The sequence below is a fragment of the Pseudocercospora fijiensis genome, assembly GCF_000340215.1.
Source record: "Pseudocercospora fijiensis CIRAD86 unplaced genomic scaffold MYCFIscaffold_8, whole genome shotgun sequence".
Lineage (NCBI taxonomy): Eukaryota > Fungi > Ascomycota > Dothideomycetes > Mycosphaerellales > Mycosphaerellaceae > Pseudocercospora > Pseudocercospora fijiensis.
In genome coordinates this window covers 1,686,051-1,704,835 of record NW_006921539.1, presented here as the reverse complement: position 1 = coordinate 1,704,835, position 18,785 = coordinate 1,686,051, and the positions used below count along the sequence as shown (strand labels likewise).

At 44.0% G+C, this 18,785-nt stretch overlaps 2 protein-coding genes across 2 annotated transcripts; one reads left to right on the top strand and one right to left on the bottom strand.

Annotated features, from left to right (window-relative positions):
• Positions 1-2,622: 2,622 nt before the first annotated feature.
• Positions 2,623-14,584, top strand: MYCFIDRAFT_190308 (uncharacterized protein; the record flags this gene model as incomplete). Its single annotated transcript, XM_007931914.1, has 5 exons — positions 2,623-2,650; positions 3,962-3,994; positions 11,407-11,945; positions 12,026-13,205; positions 13,380-14,584. 5 exons carry the CDS (start codon positions 2,623-2,625, stop codon positions 14,582-14,584), a joined length of 2,985 nt encoding a protein of 994 aa, XP_007930105.1.
• A 312-nt stretch (positions 14,585-14,896) lies between these two features.
• MYCFIDRAFT_177981 (uncharacterized protein) lies at positions 14,897-15,223 on the bottom strand (the record flags this gene model as incomplete). The annotated part of the gene is made up of 3 exons (XM_007931913.1): positions 14,897-14,929; positions 14,962-15,085; positions 15,123-15,223. The coding sequence occupies 3 exons, from the start codon at positions 15,221-15,223 to the stop codon at positions 14,897-14,899; spliced, it is 258 nt and encodes an 85-aa protein (XP_007930104.1).
• Positions 15,224-18,785: the final 3,562 nt, after the last annotated feature.

Genomic DNA, 18,785 nt, shown 5'->3' with positions numbered 1-18,785 from the left:
ATAATAATACTAGAGTTTAGGATGCCGCGATAGAGCTTAATACTGCGAATAAAGGAACTAAAAAAAGCGAGGAGATACTATACGTCGATCTAGTAACAGGTACAGTCTTAGGGCCTAACGCTATAGACGATAAGCGCTAGGAGTAGATCGAGTATAGTTAAAGAGACGAGATACTAGTAAAGGGCTAAGGCATAAGTCCTATTAATCTAGAAAATCATAGTTAAAGCTACTACAAAAAGCTAGTAAGGATTAGAATCGAGACTAGTCGTCTTTATATCCTCGATATAGAGTAGAAGTTTCTTTATTAGTATTAGAGCGAAGCCTTTACGTCTATAAAGGCAAAGTAGCTTGCGATTAATGCGATCGGGACTAGGTATCTAGGGACGGCAGAAGTGTTACTATAGGAGGAAGGGGTATAGGTAATTATTCTATAGTCGGTATATATAGCCGGCGTTCGTAGCCGGCAGATACTAATAGTTAAATAGAAAGCGTTTCTCGAAGGCAGAGTACTACTACTATATAAAATCTTTACTAAGGCAGAGAGGGCTTATATCCGGAATCTAAGCTACTAGTAGGATAGGTTAGCGTTAGAATTCTCTGAATCTCTATATAAGCCTCCGAAGGATTACCTATTTTAGCGATACGGCTTTATCTCGACTACTCCGTAGGTACCCGAAGAAGCTCGAGCGCTCTTTAAGGTCTTTACTAAGAAGCGGAAGGAGTTCGAGGATTAGGATTAGTTAATAGAGCTATTAGTTAGTCTTAGGTTTCGTAGTTAGACTCGGCCTAAGTATTTGCTTATCGAGTATCTTATACCGAAAGAGGATAGATTAAGACTGAAAACGAGCTTAGATTCGTTAGGTATAGTAGCTCGGTTCCGTTAGTAGGAGAGAGCCGCCGTATAGAAGGCAAAATTCAGGTAGTTAGGGTAGCTAGGAAAGAAATTCTAGTAGTTAGGCTAGCTAGGGTAGCTAGGAAAAAAAATCTAGTAGTTAGGTAGCTAGGAAACAAAAAAAAAGGTAGCTAGCTATTTACTGCCTAGCTATTCCTAACGATACGATGCTATAAAAGAAAGGGTGTTTCCCTATAGCTACTAGTATATATCTACTACTCCTAAGTCTTTACCTTACTATACGAAACCTTAAAACATACCGACCGATATTGTATATATACTAGGCGCTATACTAGGAAGGGTAATAACGAGACGATAGTCGAAACAGTCTAGTATACGAGCGAGATTGCGACAACGTCGAGAGGAGGTCGTATACTTACCTTCGAGCCTATCGAGTCCTAGACGACGATTAGGGCTAGATTTATCCTCTCCGAATCCTAGTAGTAGGAATTTATTATAGGATACTACTACCTAGTCCTTACCTTTATAGAGTCTAAGTAGAAGGTTGTTCGGAGATATAAGAACATCGAGTATTAACCCGGAAATCTTCGAAAAGGCTAGCTAGGCGTATCTTTAGAAACCCGAGTATATAGAGCAGTTCAATTAATAGGTCTATAAGATATAGTTCCCTTTATACTTACGTTTAAAGGAGTATAAACTCCGGAAGTACTCGATACGATAGGGGAGTAAGGAGCGAACGGACATATTCTAGAAGTTTTTTATAGAGGGGGCATTATACCGTTATACGACTTCTCGACTTAAAGGTTAACTAGTAATTGTCTATAACTTCTACGGTTTAATCTTAAAATACCCGAAACTAGGGGATAGGAACTTATCGCCTACGAACTATCTCTATTCTAAACAGTATCGGGAATCTTAAGGAGAGAGGAGAGTTAATATAGATATAGCGTTCTAGAAAGAGGTACGTCTTCTAAAATGCCGGCTATAGCTACCGGCTATAGCTACCGGCTATAGCTACCGGCTATAGCTACCGGCTATAGCTGCCGGCTACAGCTACCGGCTACAGATTCCGGCTACAGATTCCGGCTACAGATTCCGGCTATAGATTCCGGCTACTTAAATCAACCGTAGAGGTCTAGCTAATTATTATAGGCTACGCTTAAGGAAGCTCTAGGATTAAAGGCTACCGATTTCTCCCCCGAAGACTTTAAGCAACTAGCAAACGAAATACTAGCTATAAACGGTCTTCCGGAAGACTTCTACGAAAGGGAGTCTATATAGAAGATATACCTATATCTTATAAACTACCCTCCCCTATTTCTCGGCGCGACAACCTAGCGTATTATATTCGAAAAGAATAAAGAGGCTACGTTAGACGATATTCGGGAGATCCTCCGTAATACTCGCCGAGTAGCTATTACTATCGATAGCTAGTTAAGCCGGACTATAAGAGCCTCCTTCCTCTCGATTATACTATACTTTATTAATTCGGATTAGAAACTCTAGGAACTTATAATCGGATTCCCTAAAATTCTAGGTTCCTATACTAGTAAGGATATAGCGAAGCTTGTCTATACGGCAATAGATAGGGTTAGCGTAACAACGAAACTAATCTCGATTACTACGGACAACGCTAGTAATAATCGAACATTATATAAGGCGTTGTATATACAATTTACTCGTATATATCTTTAAAATTACTAATTATATCGATAGGGTCGAGTGCGTAGAGGAGATTATAAGGTCTACAATCTAGCTTAATCTTCCGAATGTTAAGCTCGCTACGATTCCGGATACGTACGATAATACGTACGACGATAACGATAAAGAGGAGCCTAGTAATAGCCCTAGCCCTATTAAATCGGAGCCGACGTCGTTGCTAGTCATATCCCTATAGAAGTTTCCCTACCTCGCTTATATAGTTTAAATCGCGATCCGAGCCTTCTTTAAGACGCTTAAAATTGTACTATTAAACGACGACTAATAGAAGATCTTAGATAAGGATAAGGCAAAGTCGAAAGTCGAGAAACTCGTTATAGTAATAAGATAGGATAAGGTAGAGAGCCTCGCTCTCGTTTTATATAAGGTATAACTTTTATCTATAGCCGGTACCTATAGCCGGCAACCTAGTATAGTTCTAACTCTTTTTCTCTAGCTTCGTCGTCTAGCAATATATACGAACTCGAGCTTATAGAGATATAACCGATTCGAGGCTATTTAAAAGAACCTAATCGAGCGCCCTAAAACCGATGCCTAGAATATCGTATAGAATAAGCGATAGCAAAAGCGGCCTCCTTAGCGCCTACTCCGTTTTATCTAAGACGTTAAGACCCGGTTCGATTCGACTTTCTATATAGTTACGAGGGGATATACTTTATATACCGCTCTCGAGATCTATTAGAGTTCCGAGGGTATTAAGTAGCTCGGCCTTACCGCCGCCGAATAGCGCTAAGCAGAGTATCTCGTCGATATTAGTAAGCATTACGCGAAGGTTACTACTACGATTAGAAGAACCCGAGGACCGACGATCTGCCTTGTCTTTACGTACTATAACTAGCTCTTTAACGAGCTCGAGGAAACCGTAGCTAGGCTAGCTAAGAAGAGCGTTCCCTAGAAAGTAGCTATAACGAAAGCTATAGACAGCTCCTATACTAAGTTATATAAATATTATAGTACTGCCTTTAAGTCGTTCGGGGATATCTGTAGCGTTACGTACTTGCTTAACCCGGTAGAAAAGGATATGTACTAGTAGAGGCCGGAATAGAAGGCGGACGAGGTATAGCCGAAGCATTACTAGACTATTCTAGAAAAGATATTCTGCGAGCGTCGGAAAGAAACTGGTCTAAATACAGCTCCTATAAAGAAAAAGAAGGTTTAGAGGGCTCCGATATTATACCTATTTCGTAGGTAGGAAGTAGAGGTAGAAGAGGAAGCAACTACTAAAGGGAATAAGGAAGAGTTCGATCTCTATCGGCGCGCGAGTAAGTGTAAACCCGTAGGCTCGGAAAGAGGGCTAATAATCTCTAGATCTTACCGGTCTTCTAGATAAATTCGGAGACGATATTCTCGCTATATAGTAGCGGTTAGAGCCTAAGTTTCTAACGATAGCGTCGGTCGCTCGGGACGTCCTCGCTATCCTAAGCATAGGTATAGGCTATAAGAGGTCTTTTAGTATCGCTCGTTACTAGGGCCGCTTTAATCGAATATACTCGCCTACTACCTTCGAATCTATTATAGTATTCCGATACTATCTCCTCTACTAGAATCGCTAAGGTAGGTTACTAAAGATTATACTAAAGGAGTTAATCGAGGAATTAGAAAACCTTAAGATCGAAGAAACCTAGGAGCGCGAAGAGAATGCGAAATTTAGTCTAAGCGAAACCCTAATTAGCGATAACGAAGAGGAGGAGGGCGGAGGTAGAAGGCGATACTAGGTCGAGAAGCGGAAACGTATATAGGCTTAGAGCAGCTTTAAGGAGACGAAGCGTTTACGTATAAGGTAATATAGCCGGCGTATATAGCCGGTATATATCCGAAATATATTTCGAATTCCTAGGACCTAAACAGACCAGTTGCTACAGCAACCGACCCCGCTTACCTATAGACTATTTCTAATTCTCTATTCGCTTTTCCTCTCCTTCTTCCCTTTCCCTATATTCTTAAAAACAAACATACCTTAAGGATTCGGCTCTTCGGGCCTTCCTAAGCCGGCTACCTCCCCTTCCTTAAGCTACTATCCTTTATTCGAATCTAACGATAACCTACTAAGGCGGTTTAACAGAAGACTATTTGTTCTAGAAGGCAAGAAGCATTAATGTCTCCTTACGATTATATGCTTATTAATTTTCTAGGTCCTACCGATATACCCTCGTCGCCTAAACGCGTAGATAAATATCTTTAGAGGCTAAAGGGTAAGGGTAAAGTAAGCTAAGTATAGGGAGACCGTAGCGAGAACGAGATATCGGAAGAGTAAGGCTCTCTATAGTATATACGAAGGAAGGGGGTTCCTCTAAAAACAGTACCGAAAAACAAGAAGGCTTTAGATAGATAGGAGAAGGCTAAAAAGAGTAAGCGGACGAAGACTATCGCAAAGAAAAGTTATCTTTCTATTAAAAAAAAGGGAACAAGGTAGGACTCGACGACAAAGAAGCGGCGCTTTAAACTAGGTACTATTGCCCTTCGCTAGATCCGGCTTTTCTAAAATAAAAGAGGGACCGAGCTTTTAATCCCTAAGACTCCCTTCTAGCGACTCGTCCGAGAAATTACATTAGATTTTCGGTCTAGTATACGATTTACGGCTAAGGCGATTAGTGCTCTTTAGGAAGCTACGGAGGCATTTCTCGTAACCGAGCTTAAGCTTTTAAACCTCCTTACTATCTATACGAAGCGGGTTACTCTTTAAAATAAAGATATATAGCTTCTAGCTAAAATTCGGCGTCGGTTTATAGCGGATTAGTTAGAAATTGTATTTAGTCGTTAGATTAACCTAGAAGGAGGCCTATTTTCGCATCCTTTTGCCGGCTATAGGTGCCGGCTATATTTCTAATTTTATCTCCGCGCCGTCCCTAAATCTAAGGTACGAAGTAGAAACCTAGCGCTCTATATTTACCCGGCTATTATAGAGACGAGCTACATTTAGATTAGTTTCTTCGTATATCGCGACCTAGCGGATAGTAAGCGAAAGGGCGATAGAACGTTTATAATACGTCTCTATTTAGACCTAAAATATAAAGGTCCTAAGGAGCCCTAGCATCCTAACTATAAGGAGATTCTTTAGTATTAGCACTTTAATCCTCTATACTACGAGGCAGATAGCAAGCCTACGAGAGAGAAACTTTAACGAGAAATTCTCTATAATACGTAGCGCTATTATATAGCTATAAATGCGCACTAAGTCCGGCAACTCGAAGAAGATTTAAGATAGCGACCGAGTAGGAGAATAATAGTATATTAGTAGAGTCGAGGTCTTATAAGCGAAGCATAAGATAATATAGGCTCTTAGTCGTATAGAGTAACGTACTATATAAATAACTAGGCGTGATACTCTTATTCACTTACGACCTATATCCTAGGATGCTCTACTCGTACTTTTTATACTCTTTTCTAATACCTTACCTATAATCGCTCCGCGATAACCGAGTAAATATAAGCTATAGGATTTCCGCTCGGTACCTTAGCCTTCGAGATACGGCGGAGTTAATTCTCTATAATACGTAGCGCTATTATATAGCTATAGATACGCACTAAGTCCGGCAACTCGAAGAAGTTTTAAGACAGCGACCGAGTAGGAGAATAACAGTATATTAGTAGAGTCGAGGTCTTATAAGTAAAGTACGAGATAATATAGGCTCTTAGTCGTATAGAGTAACGTACTATATAAATAACTAGGCGTGCTACTCTTATTTACTTACGACCTATATCCTAGGATACTATTCTCGTACTTTTTATACTCTTTTCTAATACCTTACCTATAAGCGCTCCGCGACAACCGAGTAAATATAAGCTATAGGGTTTCCGCTCGGTACCTTAGCCTCCGAGATAGGGCGGAGTTGAATTTAGAGCGATAGCCGGCACTCGTAGCCGGCATATAGAGACGGTAGTAGGCCTTTTCCTACTAAATAACTAGCTTGTTTAGTATAGCCTACCTAATATTTCTTATATTTACTAGTAATAGGCCTAGGTTACTTATAAGATTACTATAGCTAGTAAAGGCATTACTAAAGAATATCTATACTATAGTAGGATACTATTATTACGCCGGCTATTTATTAAAAGGAGGCTTTCGCCTATTACTATACTAGCTATATATACCGGCTATATTTTAAAGTCTGCCGTACCTACCTTTTTTAGCCGTACCTGCCTTTTTTAGCCGTGCCTACCTTCTTTCCTTGCTCTAACGTTACTATAATATAGGCTTGCGCGAAGCTTACTCTATTGCCTAGCGATACCGCGACACTACCTCTCTCGCTATATTCAACCTTCGCATCGATACCTATACCTCTACGCTCTATATCTACTACCTCCGTAATACCCTCGCTCCGCGCGCGCCTTCGTATACCTTCGTAACGCACTTTTTTTCCTTAATTCGACGACTTTTATAATACCGAGTCTACTTAACTAAGTTACGACGCCTCGTAAGAAGGGACCTACTACTTCTACGGGTCGTAACAAGACCGGAAATAATAGAACGAGTATAGTATATTAACGTAAGAGGGCTGCTACTACTACCGCTAGCTCCGGTACTAGAAAGGGCGTCGCGAGTAAGGCTCCGCGTAAGACAACGGTAGGCAAGGCTCTACGCAAGACGATAACTAGCGCTTCTACTACTAGTAGCAATCGTACGAAGCGTCGATAGCGCCTAGAAAGTAAGTCCTATTTATAGCCGGCAGCGTAGCCGGTAGCGTAGCCGGTAGCGTAGCCGGCATTCTTACTATCTTTTTACTAATCCTTCTTTAGCCGTAGCCCTCCGTTAGATTCGGTAGTATTAGAAAAGTTCTAAGCTCCTAATCCGTAAAGCTCCTTTCCGACGACTTATTCGCGAAATTGCCTAGGTTTATAGAACGGACCTTCGCTTCTAAGCCTCCGCGATAGACGCCCTTTAAGAGGCTATAGAAGCCTACCTAGTTCGTATCTTCGAATATATATTTCTCTCCTACCTCTTTTCGGACTATACTAATACTATTTTAGCGGTTAACCTTATAGCTATCTACGCGAAGCGTATAACGATTATAGACAAGGATTTCAAAGTACTCGATTAGATTCTAAAAGGCTAGAATATCTATATTCGAGATAGTGCTAGGTAGGATAGATATTCTAGTAGGAAGGATGTTCGTAGTATCGTCTATAAGCTTTTCTATATACGAAATAAGCCGCGGTTATACGGCGCTATATACCGCGCTCTAAATACTCTCTAAGTATATATATATAGTATAGTATACTTTATTAGCCGTACGGAATAGAAGTCTTCGAAAATCCCGTTAGTACTAAGGAGTCAAAAGGCCGGCTACGCTGCCGGCTACGCTACCGGCTACGCTGCTAGGTCTTATAAAGAACTAAAAGAAGATAGACATTCTAGTTAATTTGTATTAGTTTAGATTTTTAGAAAAAGAAAACAAAGAAAAAAGGAAGAAGATTAAAGAACCTAATACTTATAGTTATAGGCATTATTCCTGTTCTCTAGACTATATTATATACCTGCTTTCGCAACTCTACCTAATACTCCTACTAAATATCCTTATACTCTACCTACTAGAAATTCAACTAGGTACCTAGACCTATAGCTGCCTCTATATCTTTTACTATCTTCTATAGGTTAAAGGACTCCTCTATAGCAGCCTCTACTTCCTTATATAATACGAAGTCACTGCCTACCCTATCCTTAATATCTACTAAATAACCTAGAGTTCTAAGGAACGAACTAGCATTCGGCCGTAGTATAGCGAGTAACTAATAGAACGCCCTATAGAGCTGCCTTATAGCTGTTTCGTATATAGTGCCGATATCGAGGGAGGAGCTATCCTAGTACTTAATATTAGAGTATAGTTTAGTAGGAAAGTGTATAAACTTCTTATAGAGAGCTTCGACGGAAATCGATAAGTTCTACCTAGATCTAGATAAAGATATTCTACTAAGCAGTTAGGGAATTAAACCGTAAACGAAAGGATGAAATTTATACCTAAGGAGTACAGTTTCCGAACTAAACTATAATGCCTTATATATGTATATATGCTTTTAATTAGTTAGTGCCCTTAGCTAATTGTCTATAGATTTAAGGTTATATAAGTACCTTTATATAACTACGTAGCCTAAGTAGGATTCGAAAATTCTATAAGTACTAAGGACTAAAAATGCCGGCTACGCTGCCGGCTATACTGCTAAGTCTTATAAAGGGCTTGCTTGAAGCTACGTATACATTCGTACACTTCTTAAAAACCGATAAATTATATAGTTGGAACTAGCTACTTATATAGTTGCTTAGCAAACCAACCTAAACTAAACTAGAGTTTCGGCTTAGCAAACTAAACTAAACCAACCCGAACCACTACGGGGTCTAGCTATACGTAATTAGTATATAACTAGACCGAGTAAAGCTAGGGTCTTAGTACCTTAGGTAGGGCTTAGCGCTTAGCAATAGGCTAACTCTCCTACCTTCCTCCCTCTCCTCCTAGAGCCTTATCGAATACTACCTATACCTACTACTACCCTATCTACCTACTAATATAACCCTTCTTATAGCGTAGAAATAGAACTTATAGCCTATCTTCTTCGTCTTCTTCTTCGCTTTATTAGTCGTTATCTAGGTACGTTTATTAGGCTTACTAAAGCAGCCGCAAACGTAGAGATAGCGGTATTTAATACTATCCTTATTCTTTCTTAGTTTCTACTCTTTAAACTCGAATCTAGTATCTAGACTAAACGACTAAATATAGCGCGCGAGCGCGTTCTTTAAAGGAAACGACGACTAGCGAGGCAATAGTCTATAAGGGCGCTTAATCGTTATAAACTCGTACTTTTAAGATTGCGGTAATACTAACCGATAATCTAGTAGATTAATACGCTCGCGCGGTAGCGATAGTAAGCGCGAGCGGCCTCGAATACGTGTCTTCGAAACAAATTAAACCTCTTCCTACGATAGCGCGTCTTTAATACCTTCTTTAGCGCCTTTAGTGCCTTTAGCGCCTTAGCCTTTTAGTATCTTTAGCGCCTTTAGTATCTTTAGTACCTTTAGTACCTTTAGCGCCTTTAGTACCTTTAGTACCTTTAGCACCTTTAGTAGCACCTTTAGCACCTTTAGCGCCTTTAGTACCTTTAGTACTTTTAGTACCTTTAGCGCCTTTAGTATCTTCTACCGCTACTACTATTTCGCTACTACTAGCGATAAGATTACCGAGAAACTCGCTAATATATACTTCGTATAATAGAGATTTAGCTATTTTCGGTAGTTACTAGGGATTCTACTATAAAAGAGGGAAGAAATACGAATATTAGGTTAGTAGACTTTAAGGCGCAACTTCGAGGTACGACTTCCTAGGTAACGCGCTCTACGCTACTAACTAAGAATAGATATGATATATAATAGGTAGAAACAGCACGTAATCTTATTCAGGCCGATTTTATATTGGTATATCTACTGGTATCTACTGGGGCTCGGGCGGGTAGCTGGGGCTCGGGGAAGTGGCGAGGGAGAGGAGGTGGTGAATGAGGCTGTTGGATCTTTGGTACCCATGACGACACTTGGACCTCGCGGTCCACGGGTCAGGGGCCGAAAAGCATGGTGGGATCATGGGCTGGATAGAAGTGTTTCGAAAGGCAAGACGGGGTGTAGAAGAAGGCGTGGTGATGGCCGTCGTCGGTCTCCGTCGCCTTTGTGATGTGTGTTGCTTTGCGCCAACGACAGAAAGCTGGGATTGAATCGCGCGCGAAAGGAGCAGAGAGACTGCAATGCCGAGGCCATTGCGAATGAACGACCCATATCAGATTCCGCAGAGTGGTGACGCGCACAGGAAGCGTCGCAGCGCTCACTACGGCGGGCAGAGAGTGGAATTTCGGCCTGCAGCATCGGTGGCAGCGCTGCCGCTGCGCGAGGTGGACTTGAACTCGCTGATTGCACCGACGGAACAGACATCGAGTGCACGCAGCGAGAATTCCCCCGCACCCAGCACCATCAAGCGACGCTTGGCGAGGTTCACACAGCGGGTCGGATCTCTATGGGGCCATCGATAATTAAGCACGAGGCTTTGATATACGGAGTACATACACCGACGAGGATACCAGCGGAAGGAAAGGACGGGGAGGACGGGAAGCTTGGCGTCGGCGTCGGCATCGGGGCGTCGCGAAAGAAACGCGGGATGGTCAGGGGCGTCGGCGTCGGGGGGTCTGCAGGGTTCTGGTTGGTGCGCACGGCATCGCTCGCTGCATCAACAAATCAACAAATCAACAAGCATTCACGACACACACACCGACGCCGACACCGACACCTGCTGCGGTGTGGCCTGGTGATCAGGCTGCTGCCATCATCCACCCCATCCGCCGTACTGTCGCAGCCATGTACGCACCCGCCGTCCACGACACAGGCCAACACGAGACCCCCACCCGAAACAATATTTCAGCCAACACCAGCGATGCGGCGCAGGCTGCGCGACATCTGTCTATAGGCATTGCCACGACGACCGATGCGCAGAGCCCGATATCTTCTGCACCAAACACTCCAGGCCTGAAGACCCCCATATCGCGCCGCGCCTCGAATTCCCTCAACGCGCCCACCAACTCTCCCAAGCAACCTGTACGACGTCCCTCGAGCTCAGCCAGCCTGAACAGACCTCCCTCCTCGCCGAGACTCATGCGCAAATCGTCCAGGAGCTCCATAGGCATCGCTGGCGGAGGCACGCCCGACGAGAATGACTACCGGCCCAGCCCGAAGCGATCCATTTCGAACTTGATATCAGGTTTGAGGGAGGCGCAATCCACCATGGAGGCCATCGAGGAGCCCATCCCTCTGACAGCTGCGCAAATAGCAACTGCGCACTTCACGAAAGAGTTGTTGGGCCATGCAGAGCCTGGAACCGACGCAGAGACCATAGTCATGTTGCACGATGCCTGCTATGGCCACCGTTGGTCCCGACTGAAGACCGCTAAGTCGCAGCTGTCTTTGATCGTCGAGAGGCCAGAGCGCATACATGCGAGCATCTTGGGTGCTTCGACCGCTTATGTGAGGCTTGGAGGACATCATGCCAGAGGGAAACATGCACCCCATCCAGACCTCATGGGACCTACGAAGCCACCCTTCAAAATACTGCGCTCAGCACGATCTATGGATATCACGTCCTCTTTTGTGACAAACGTTCATGGCACAGCGTGGATGACAGAGTTGCAAAAAATGTGTCATTCTGCTTCCGAAAAACTTGCCGCCGGAACGAAGGAGATTAGCAGAGATCCAACACCCGGAGCGCCCCCAAAGCAAGAACTTCACGCTGGTGATTTGTACCTAGCACCGGGTTCGCTAGACGCTTTCCAAGGCGCGCTTGGTGGCGTTGCAGATGCGATTGACGCAGTCTTCAACCCGACCACAACGACCAAACGAGCATTTGTTGCAGTGCGTCCTCCGGGCACCACTGCTCAGCGGACCACCCTAGCGGATTCTGCTGGTTGAACAATGTGCATGTGGGTATCGAGTACGCTGCGCAAACCTACGGCCTGACTCACGCTGCCATTCTGGACTTCGACCTTCACCACGGCGATGGTAGCCAGGCTATTACATGGCAGCGCAATGGCAGGAACTATGAGAAGCGACTTGCAGCCAAACCAAACAGCAAGCTGAAGCTCAATCCGGATATTGGTTATTACAGTCTTCATGACATCAACAGCTATCCATGCGAGATGGGTGACGACGGAAAAGTGCAAGCAGCCAGCCTCTGTATAGAAAATGCACACAACCAGTCCGTCTGGAATGTGCATCTTCAGCCATGGGCTACACAAGCCGAGTTTTGGAGACTGTACGAGGATCGCTATCGTATACTGCTCGACAAGGCCAAGATATTCTTGCAATATCATGCTACAAGAATAAGGCAGGAAGGCAAAATACAGCCGAGGACTGCGATCTTCATCTCTGCCGGATTCGATGCTAGCGAGCATGAAGGCGCAGGCATGCAACGACACAAAGTTAGTGTTCCGACTGACTTCTATGCTCGTTTCACCGAGGATGTCGTGAATCTCGCAAAGGAGATCGACGGGTGTGACGGCCGAGTCATCAGTGTACTGGAAGGTGGCTACAGTGATCGTGCATTGTGCAGCGGTGTTCTGAGCCATCTCTCGGGCCTATGCGCTTCACCAGTGACCACGCAGACGAACGGTATTGAGACGTTGATGGATCTCAGCGAGCGTATGAATGGGCTTGGCATCAACGGCTCCGCAAATGAGGCTTCTCTTCGCTACGACAGTGACTGGTGGTCCGTGGCAAATCTAACTGCACTTGAGCATAAGGTGAACCCGCCCCCTCCGCCGCAAGCCAAGAAAGTGCGCACTGGGCCTCAGCCAACGTATGCCACGCCGACCGAGTCCTTTGCCTACAAGGTGGTTGATGCGGACAAGTTTGCACGTTCGATATCTGGGACCATGAGAGAGACCGCTGTGCCCGCGCGCCCTTTGACGCCACCGCCTCCAGAAGTTAACTGGGTTGTGGCGACTCAAGAACTTTCAAACCTACTGATTCCCGCTGATCGACAGACAAAGAGCTGCACGGTCGAGGAACTTGCAGGACCCAGAAAGGAGAAGCAGCCGGCTGCGCCTCTCGAAAACTTGCCAAAGACGAGGCAGCTGCGAGATCGAAGAGCTAAGACTCCCGCATATGCTGAGAGCGCACATAGTGACGAGACTGCAAGCGCAAGATCTGCCAGCCGCACTGAGAGCAGAACTTCTCGCCGTGAGACCATTGCGACACTACCGTCGGAGAACGGCGCCAGACGCGCAAGCCGTCGTCTGAGCGCCGGAAGTGCTTTTGATGCCACAAGCAGCAGTGCCGTTGCTGAAGATGCGCCGCCGGTACCTGCTGTTCCCGCGAAGATTGCAATGAAACCGCCACCTGTCCCGGCCAGCTCGATTCCGAACAAGAAGATCAGAGCGGCTTCCGGCACGCGAGTACCAGCAAATGGTAGCACGAAGTCAGAGGTACCTGCAATGAAGCCTGTACGGCCGGCGACGAGCACAGTCAGCACGAGCGCAGCGAAGAGCAATGGAGATGTGGATAGCTTGACATCTGGCATGAAGAAAATAACGCTCAAAGTCAGCAGCACAAAAGAGGAGCACGATGCGAAGCAGAAGGCTCAACTGGACGCGAAACGTAGAGCGACAGCCTTGAAGGGTGCTGAGACGCGCAGAGTCAACGCTGCAGCCAAAAAGGCAGCCCAGGCCACTGCGACAGCTCAAGCAGCACCGGCGAAGGCCACGCATCCAGCATCTAAAGCAACTCCTGCGGCACCGATAGTGCAGCCAACTCAGCCTGTTCCCGTCAGGCTGCCTCAAGATGTGAAACCACAGCCCTCAGAAGCTGACTCTCGGATGACCGGGATTGAGGAGTCTTCGAAAGAAAATATGGTACCGAACTCTACGTCCAATGCAGAGTGGGGCATTTCAAGAGTGCCATCGATCCAAATGGATAGTTCTAGTGCGGCAGGACCTGTCACACTTGAGACGTCTTCACAGCATGCGGCCATTTCCTGCAGCGCTACTCCAATTGAGGTCCCCGCAGCCTTCAATGTGCCCGCCGAGAATCTAGACTTTCCAGAGTACGCTAATAGCGATGGCGGTTTGACTCCACCCGCCACGACACCGATCATTGCGCCGGCTGAAGAACCTATTGTAGTACCAGTGTCTGGCGATACTGAAGACCCAACACTATGGAATAGCCAGCCTTCGCAGAATACTTCCGAACCACCACAGTCCGAGCTTTGGACGAAGCCAGAAGCAAATGGCGTTCGCGAACAGTCGCTCCAAGACAGCAAGAATGTCCATCCACCCTGGACGCCGCGACCTGCAAAGCCTGGCGATCTACCTGTCTTCACGAGCACTGGAGCAATTCCCTTCGGCACGGTCCCGGAGAGTCCACAGAGACTATGGAAGGCCCAGGCTGGTCAGGCGAAAGCGTCTGATTCCAAATTACACGACCTGTATGAGCAGGAACAGAAGTCTACCAACGAGCAGAGCGTGTGGGAAGTACCAGATACGCCGGCAAAATAGTCGACGGCCGACTAAAAGCGATCACTGCTGCGCATCGTTTCCCTTGATGGACTGTTCAAGTTTTCAATATGAGCGACGCTTTTCATTTTTGGTTGTTCGATTAGATACCCATCAGTCTTTTGTTTGTAGAGAGAGAGATACCCGAATTACAATACTTGTCAGCACGACGGTGCCGTCGACCACACTTCCCTTGCCCTCTGCCCACGTTGGTTGTTTGCTGCCGGCAGATGCTCTGTGTACCGGGACATGGCTCATGCACCTTAGCGAAGCGCTTCCATTAGCTTGATGTGAATAGCAGCCAATTGATGAAGGTCAACTTCCACGACGAAATGATTGGTTGTGCTCCTGGCGGCGCTAGGGAATGTTCGTCGGAGCACCGCCAGAGTGCTAGAAATATACTTTGGCGCCACGAGCGTGTGAAGTGATGTAAGCATGCTTTGCTGGTGCTCGGTGGGATTTTCGTCTGCAGTTTGCTGCGGTGAAGGAGATTTCACGATTTGCCTAATGTTTTGTATTGTACTGTGACAATGTGGCTCACGGGTCTGGTCTGATGGCAAGGAAGGGCGATGCTTTCAGAATCTGTCGTCTGCAGATCACCGCGGGGGCTTGAGTGCAGTGCTCTGTGAACGAGTGAAGCATCAAACTTGGATACTAGACACCTTTTGCCGGCGGAAGGGGTATTGTAGACTGCTTACTACTACCCTGCTTACTACTCTTAATATAGTATAGCGCTCTTGCCTTAGGCTCTTGCTAAGTTATTAAATCTTCTAAATTGCCCGTACGCGGCGCGTAGACGTATTCTTATCTCTTTCTCGTATTATTATCGCGATATATAGTCGTCGGTATAGCGGGTAACCTATTAGATAATACAACGTTAGTTGCTAGACTCGTACTCGCTATTTGCGAGGAAATAGGGCTTCTCGAGCGTATTAGGTTAAAGCCGCTGCCTATTCTATTTAGGCCGTTCGTATAGACGCTTAATATATAGCTAGACGAGTAGGTAGAGCGATATATAAGGTAAGTCGTATAGGAAGTAGATGTTAGTATAAGAAGTTAAGTTATTAAAGCGAGGTTGCCGCCTTAATACTACTACTACCGGGTATACCCGTATATTAGCTTCTAGTATAGTACTAACTATTTCCTAGGTTTACGAAGGTAGAAATACGCTAACTAGTAGTCGCTTTAGATATTAAGGGTTGTAAATAGCGGAATAGCAATAAACCTAACCCGGAGCTAGTATTAGGACTCGTTCTATAGCGGATATCGTTTCTAAGTCGCTAGTTTAATGCTTCTATTAAATTCGGCAAATGCGAGAGCTACTATAGCCTCGTATTTAACGATCTTGTTCTATAGATTTATAAGCAGTTTGCTAGCCTTATTGCCTAGCATCTACGACTTAATAGCTACCGGCGGTTAAAGATGTTCGCACTAGCTACTCGGAAGCGTAGAACCTATAGTTTTATATAGGGATTTATCGATAGACACTTCTTAGGCTTTTATCGACCGTAGAAGAACTAACAGAGGTTATATAGTAGTTACTATAGTAAACACGGGTATAAATTCTAGGCTATTGTTATACCGGATAGCCTAATATCTTTACTTATTAGACTATTTAATAGACGAGATAACGACTAGCGAATATAGCAATTGTCGGGTATTAAACGTCGCCTATAAAGGATTATAAGAAATAGGCGTATTCTATATCTCTATAGTAACCTAGTATACTATAGCAACTTCGGTATTATAGCTCCTTATAAGCACTACCTTAGACGGTCTTATTTAACGCCTTAGCAATAGGCGTTTAATAAGAAGCTATCTAGTATCCGGATCGAGGTTAAGTACTTATTTAGCTATATAATAAAGCTATAGTCCTATAACGTATTCTTAAAGCAATTAAGGTTAAGATAATAGCCTATTAGAGCCTACTTTATAGTAGTAGCACTGCTAACTAACTGTTATATCTGTCTTCGTAGATATAACTAGACAAGTAAGCGATTTAGCTTTAATCCTCTAAATTTATAGGAGTACCTCTAGCGGCCGGAACTAGACTACTCGGACGATAATAGCGAGAGCTCGGAGGGCTTAAATTATTATAGTATAGGCGGCTTCTAAGCTTAATCGACTATTTCTAAAGTAGTCCGAGTACTACTAATAGAGGGGGTAGCCGATAGAGAGAGAACGGCTATATCTCGGAGGTTCGGCGTTCTCCGCTAAGCCTCCGTATATACTTCGAGCTAGATTTACCTACGCCCCTACCCCCCCTAAATAGTACTACTATATACTTGCTATATATAAACGCATTATATAAGGTTGTTTACCTAGTTAGTAGCTATAATAGTATATAGAAAGTTTATAATTTAGATAAGAATTAGTATTGTAATAGGCGCCGACGCTATAACCTAAATCTTACTCGAAGCTACTAATTAGGCTAATCGAAGAACGCTATTTCTAGGTCCGGAAACTCTAGGTCTACTACCGTATTATTAGTACCTCTACCCGTAAGAATACCCGGTATCGCTAGAGCTACGGAAGGATTGAATTATATACCCTATACTAATAAAAGCGTCTTTAGTATACTATTAGTATTATCGCTAGTACTCCGGACCGAAGATACGGTTATAGATAATAAAGAGACCTCGTTCTTAACTATACTTAGCTCTACCTATACCTCCTTCTTAAAGGCCTCGAAGTCCTCTTATATCCTATTAATATCTTCTTCTATTACGAGCCTTCGTCGCTTTACTACCCTATTTTCTACGTCTACTTCTAGTTTATTAGAAGCGGCGTCTTCTCGTACTATATCTCGCTCTAACTTCTATACTATTATAGTAAACAACTCGCTAGCTTATAAGCGTATATTATAGTCTTATTATCTTAAGGTATCGTTAGAAGCTCTACCGCGAGACTTACCTTAAGTACGTCTACTTTATATAGCCGAGTCTCGTTGTTTACGGCCGCCGGATAGAGTTATAGAGCTACGAGAACTTAGTATTACTAGAGTTAATAACCGCTGAAAGGCTATACGTAATACTAGTATAGCACTTCGACTAGTACTATTAGTACTATAGTTTAAATTTAGACCTTTAGTCGACGGTCTTCTACTTCTATTACGCGGCGGCGGTATAGCTATAAGGTCTCGTATACGTTAGCGCTCTCGTTCTATCTCTTTATTAATCTCTAGCTCTTCTTCCTCGTAACTAGGCGTATCTTTATTATTATTTCTACCCTTACTAGTTATACTATTACTAGTATTAACCTCGTTATTACTATTATCCTACTCCGGGCCCTTATCTTTACTAATTACTAGACTATTAGGTATCTCCTACTACTTAATAAAGTGCTAGTTAGCGTCCGGTATATACTACTTCTTCGACTATAAACTTAGTATATTATACTTATTACGATAGCTCGTAGCGGCGTCTATTTCTACTTAGCGCGCGATACCTATTACCTCTACCTTTACGGCCTCTTAAGCAACTCGTATCTCGTACTAGGTATATATCTCCGCCTATATAGAACTAGGCTCGTTTTCTTCCTTACTAGTACCGTTACCGCTCTCTTTAACGTTAAATATAGGCTACTACTTATCTTCTAGCTTCTTTATTATACGGTCGAGCGATATATACTATATTTTAACGTTTAAATAGTATTTAGCCGTTATTAAGTCCTATTAGCTAGTAGTATTATATAAGGCCTCGAAGTTAGCCGCTATTCTTACTAAGGCGATCTTATTCTTCTTACTTTAACTACGCTTCTATCGCTTCGTCGCCGCTTCGATTATTACTTCCGATATATCGACCGCTCTACCTATATCGGTTATATAAATACGAAGAATCGCCCTTACCGCCGCCGTACGCTGCTCCGAGTTATTAGTCCGCCTAGTTCTACTTTTATCTTCTACCGAAGGCCTCGGTACCTCTAAAGGCGCTATAGAAGCTCGGAAACTTGGTATTTACTACGAGAAGTTAGGTATAGTTAATAGCGCTTAAGAGGCCTATTTTAGCGGCATTATCTACTATAAAAAAAGGCTATAAGAAGGCTATAAAGAAGCGATAGAATAGCCTAATTCTACGCGCTATAGAAGACGCGATTTAGCCTTAAACGAGGTCTTAACAACCTTCTTATTTAGTAATAGACGGAAACCAATACTACTACTACTACTTATAGCAATAGTATAGGTTACCGAGGGTAACATAACCTA